The 5,733-nt window shown below is 36.0% G+C and overlaps 1 protein-coding gene across 1 annotated transcript; it reads left to right on the top strand.

Annotated features, from left to right (window-relative positions):
* The first annotated feature begins 537 nt into the window (after positions 1–537).
* LOC128398042 (mucin-2-like) lies at positions 538–1,908 on the top strand. Its single transcript, XM_053358848.1, has one exon. It carries the CDS (start codon positions 538–540, stop codon positions 1,906–1,908), a length of 1,371 nt encoding a protein of 456 aa, XP_053214823.1.
* The last annotated feature ends 3,825 nt before the right edge of the window (positions 1,909–5,733 follow it).

Genomic DNA, 5,733 nt, shown 5'->3' with positions numbered 1-5,733 from the left:
TTGCTATTGTTCGCTATTATCTATGTATCTTTATTGTTTCGATGTTAATTGGAACGATGCATGGACAATTGAAAGACAATTGTTTAGATAATCAAATTTTGTTATTCAACTGAAAATAAGAACAATAGAAAATAAATTTCTTTCTCATCGTGTTGTCTTATTGTTAACAAAACGAGGCTGAAAACAATAGAGAAAATTTCCCTAGAGGACCTTTGCTATTGTTCGCTATTATCTATGTATCTTTATTGTTTCGTGGTTAATTAGAACAATGCATGAACAATAAAAGATAATTGTTCAGATATTAAAGATATTACCTTAGACAGCTTTTTTTCAGTCCAAATTAAAACTTTTTCGAGTTAAGTTTAATGTGTCAGTTGATCTGTTCAAATTATTAGCAAAAACGGATTGTTTTAATCGCAGGAAAAGTTTGCCTAAATTGTAAAGTCTAAATTCAATATATTACCATATTGATATTCTAATTGTGTGTTTCATCTCTAACAGCAGCCAGCAAAAGGTTACATTATAGCCCAACACAACATGCAATCAACCTCCACAACAAATTCTGTCGCCTATCAATCAGAAAGTTTACCATCTTTTCCTTCAATTATGCCTGAACGAGATCAACCAAACATCATGGAACCAACAACAGTCTCATATTGGACCAACAATCAAGTAGAACAGTCAACATCCATAAATGCAACGGTAAATGATCATTACAGTCCAACACAAGTGCAATCAACCTCGACAACAAATTCTGTCGCCTATCAATCAGAAAGTTTACCATCTTTTCCTTCAATTATGCCTGAACGAAATCAACCAAACATCATGGAACCAACAACAGTCTCATATTGGACCAACAATCAAGTAGAACAGTCAACATCCATAAATGCAACGGTAAATGATCATTACAGTCCAACACAAGTGCAATCAACCTCGACAACAAATTCTGTCGCCTATCAATCAGAAAGTTTACCATCTTTTCCTTCAATTATGCCTGAACGAGATCAACCAAACATCATGGAACCAACAACAGTCTCATATTGGACTTACAATCAAGTAGAACAGTCAACATCCATAAATGCAACGGTAAATGATCATTACAGTCCAACACAAGTGCAATCAACCTCGACAACAAATTCTGTCGCCTATCAATCAGAAAGTTTACCATCTTTTCCTTCAATTATGCCTGAACGAGATCAACCAAACATCATGGAACCAACAACAGTCTCATATTGGACCAACAATCAAGTAGAACAGTCAACATCCATAAATGCAACGGTAAATGATCATTACAGTCCAACACAAGTGCAATCAACCTCAACAACAAATTCTGTCGCCTATCAATCAGAAAGTTTACCATCTTTTCCTTCAATTATGCCTGAACGAGATCAACCAAACATCACGGAACCAACATCAGTCCCAACGTTAAACAATCATTATGACTTTTCACGAATGGCGACAGCATTGCCTCAAAATTCAACTAGTAATCGATCTGGAGAAGCTACGCTCATCGATTCAACCACATCTCACAACGGCCCAATAACATTGATGAGAACAATTCCTACACCAACTTCGATTAACAATCAAAGACCATCATCTACATCAATCGATACAACCTCATTTCATAATGGTCCAACAACACTAATAGAAACCATTTATGAAACAACTTCGGTTGGCAATCAACGTAAACCATCTACTTCTACCGATGCAACTACGAAAACACCGAATTTGACCAATCGTCAACCCAGGCAATCTGCTTCGTTGGCTCCAAATGGTACGAATGATGATGATGAGGTTGATGCAGATGAAGATACAGCCCAACACAACATGCAATCAACCTCGACAAGAAATTCTGTCGTCTATCAATCAGTAAGTTTACCATCTTTTCCTTCAATTATGCCTGAATGAAATCAACCAAACATCACGGAACCAACATCAGTCTCAACGTTAAACAATCATTATGACTCTTCACAAATGGCGACAACATTGCCTCAAAGTTCAACTAGTAAGCAATCTAGAGTAGCTACGAAAACACCGAATTTGACCAATCGTCAACCAAGGCAATCTGCTTCGTTGGCTCCAAATGGTACGAATGATGATGATGAGCCTGATTCAGATGAAGATACAGATGAAGATACAGATGAAGATACAGATGAAGATACAGATGAAGATACAGATGAAGATACAGATGAAGTTGAAGATTCAGATAGAGAATCTTCATCATACTTGCAAACTTCAGCCGTTTGTCCGGTTGGGGAATTCAACGTCGACGAAGTTATTGGGATGGACTGGGTAGAAATTGACAGCGAGGGAACCTTTGGTGTAAGAGCCTTAGTTCAATGGAACCAAGTTTATTAAAGCCAAGTAACATCACTACAAACAAGCGAATTAAGTGGGGCCTTCCGGAAAAATACAAGAAATTTGACTCGGGAGCGGTTGATGTCTCGAATCCAGAAAATGTACGTCTAATGCCCAAACATTTTCGATGCATGTTTTGTGGTGCATTTCAAAGTTCCAGATGCTCCCATACTAGACATATACAGGGCGTTTTTTTTATCCACTACGGCTATTACACTGCATATCTCCAGAATTAAAAGTCATATGAATTTCAGACTTGACCAGAGGACTGAACAGAATTGCAGCGCTCGATCCTACGATTTTCAAGGTCATTGAGGTCATTTAACGAGGGTAGCGTTTAAAGGTCATCTTAAGGTCGTCGTGTGAAAGAACACAAAAGGTTACACTTAAGCCTTATGTTTGATGATATTCCGTCAAAAGGCAGCTGAGATACAGAGTTTCTTATAAACTTGGCTCTTGAAGTGTTTTCAGATTGAAAAATGTTTATCTTCTAATCCGTTCATCACAGAAACTTCAAAATAAGACTTGAGGTGTGATTTGATTTGCTCTTTTACACGACGACCTTAAAATGACCTTTAAACGCTAACTTCGTTAAATGACCTCAATGACCTTGAAAATCGTAGGATCGAGCGCTTCGATTCTGTTCAGTCCTCTGGTCAAGTCTGCCATTCATATGACTCTTAGTTCTGAAGATATGCAGTGTAATAGCCGTAGTGGATAAAAAAAACGCCCTGTAAAATCATGTAAGTTTCCTGGGGCGCCGAAACATAAATGTGTCTCTACTGTTGGCAGGAGACTTTGCCCATCTACATGTAAAGGATCAACATCATATGTTGCCCCACCAGAAAACAGACGTGGTAAAAAGCCAGGAAAAACAGGTAGACCGAAAAGGCAAAACTGAGCAAGAAAAATATCTGAAATTTAAATAAAATTGTTTTGGCAGAGAATGTAACAGAACTGTTTATGGGGTAGCAAACTTTAACTATTTGGATATAAAATTTATTAATGTTTTGTTTGAACATTTATATAATAAAAATTGAATTGGAATTTGGTGATTGATTTTTTGTGTCTGTTCATTACACTTTCGATATTTACAAACTTCCGCTCTTTTTTCTATTGTCATTCGCAGCCTTTTATAGCTCTTCCTCATGCTATTCGTTCGTTCATCAATCTCCTTCGATTTGTTAGAAGAAAAAGCTTTCGAGATGAAGCATATAAGCATATTCTCATAGGCAATTTAGATTTAATTAAATTAAACAATTCATCAAGTTTAACTTTTGTCTATGGCTCTTTATGAGGTGGCTGTGAAGACGAAAACTTACGAGATGAATCAAGTTTCAAACTAATGTCAATTCTCATAGACAATTTAGATTCAATTAAATCAAACAATTTTCAAGGTTCAACTTCGTCTTTGGGCTTTCTTAAGCATATTCTTATAAGCAATTTAGATTTCATCCAATATTAGTTATTTAATTATTATTCAATTATTAATTATTATTAATTAATTAATATTAATTCAATATTATTTTATAATACCATATTATTAATTCAGTAACATCATTCCATTGGCTTTACTTGCTATCTCTTTTTCTTGCTATTTGTTCGTTCATCCGTCTCTTCTCTTGCCATTGGCTTTATTTTCGATCTCTTCCTCTTGCTATATGTTCGTCTATTCATCTCTTTCTTTTCCATTGGCTTTACTTTCTATCTCTTCTTCTTGCTATTTGTTCGTCTTTCTATCTCTTCTCTTCCCATTGGCTTTACTTTCTATCTCTTTGCCTTACTATTTGTTCGTTTATCTATCTCTTCTTCTTCCATTGGCTTTACTTTCTATCTCTTCCTTTTGCTATTTATTCGTCTATCTATCTCCTCTCTTTGTATAGGTTTCCCTTTCTATCTCCTATCTTTGTATAGGTTTTACTTTTCTATCTCCTCTCTTACAATTGGTGTCCAATGTAAGCGCTGCTTCTTGCTATTTGTTCGTCTATTCATCTCTTCCTTTTCTATTGGCTTTACTTTCTATCTCTTCCTCTTGCTATTTGTTCGTCTATTCATCTCTTCCTTTTCCATTGGCTTTACTTTCTATCTCTTCTTCTTGCTATTTGTTCGTCTTTCTATCTCTTCTCTTCCCATTGGCTTTACTTTCTATCTCTTTCCCTTACTATTTGTTCGTTTATCTATCTCTTCTTCTTCCATTGGCTTTACTTTCTATCTCTTCCTCTTGCTATTTATTCGTCTGTCTATCTCCTCTCTTTCAATTGGCTCCACTTTCTATATCTCTCTCTCTCTCTTGCTATTAGTTCGTCTATCCATCTCTTCTCTTTGCATAGGTTTTACTTTCTATCTCCTCTCTTGCTATTGGAATCGAATGTAAGCGCTGCTTCTTGCTATTTGTTCGTATATCTATCTCTTCTCTTTCCATTGGCTTTACTTTCTATCTCCTCTCTTTCAATTGGCTTCACTTTCTATCTCTTCCTCTTGGAGATTGTTTCGTCTATCCATCTAGTCCTTTTCTTTTGGCTTTATTTTCTATACATTTAATTTTTTTCTATTTTGTATCACGGGTGAGATACATTCGAATTTTTCTATTTTGTATCACGGGTGTGATACATTCGAATTTTTCTATTTTGTATCACGGGTGTGATACATTTAATTTTTTTCTATTTTGTATCACGGGTGTGATACATTTAATTTTTTCTATTTTGTTTTGCTTTTCTTTCGATTCATCTTTGTAAACACCCAACACCTACTTTGCAATCAACCTCACGCTTTCTAACTGACAATTTACTCTATGGTTGTAGTCATACTACTTTATTTTCTCCGTACCCATCCATGCGTCTTAACCTCACGATTTCTAACTAACAATTTACTCTATGGTTGAAGTCATACTACTTTATTTTATCCGTACCCATCCATGTTTCTTAACCTCACGCTTTCTAACTGACAATTTACTCTATGATTGTAGTCATACTATTTCATTTTCTCCGTACCCATCCATGCTTCTTAACCTCACGCTTTCTAACTGACAATTTACTCTATGATTGTAGTCATACTATTTCATTTTCTCCGTACCCATCCATGCTTCTTAACCTCACGCTTTCTAACTGACAATTTACTCTATGGTTGTAGTCATACTATTTCATTTTCTCCGTACCCATCCATGCTTCTTAACCTCACGGTCTTCAGTACACACGAACTTATAACAGATAGGTCGATATATTGTTGCATATTTCAACCAAACATTGCCATTCCACACAATTAATGTCCGCGGCTTCCGATCTTTCAGGCCAATTTTCTCGAAAACTATCGGGTTGTGGCAGGCCAGAATAAAATGGCCCGCATAATTTCTCACGCCGTTTCAAAAACTGGTTTTCC

This window comes from Panonychus citri, unplaced genomic scaffold, assembly GCF_014898815.1.
Source record: "Panonychus citri isolate SS breed McGregor unplaced genomic scaffold, ASM1489881v1 Contig00043, whole genome shotgun sequence".
In the NCBI taxonomy this organism is placed as follows: Eukaryota; Metazoa; Arthropoda; class Arachnida; order Trombidiformes; family Tetranychidae; genus Panonychus; species Panonychus citri.
This window is presented reverse-complemented; position numbering and strand designations above follow the sequence as displayed.

Bases quoted from the DNA above. Each gene is read 5' to 3' on its own strand.
- LOC128398042 (XM_053358848.1), top strand. From the start codon at position 538: ATGCAATCAACCTCCACAACAAATTCTGTCGCCTATCAATCAGAAAGT.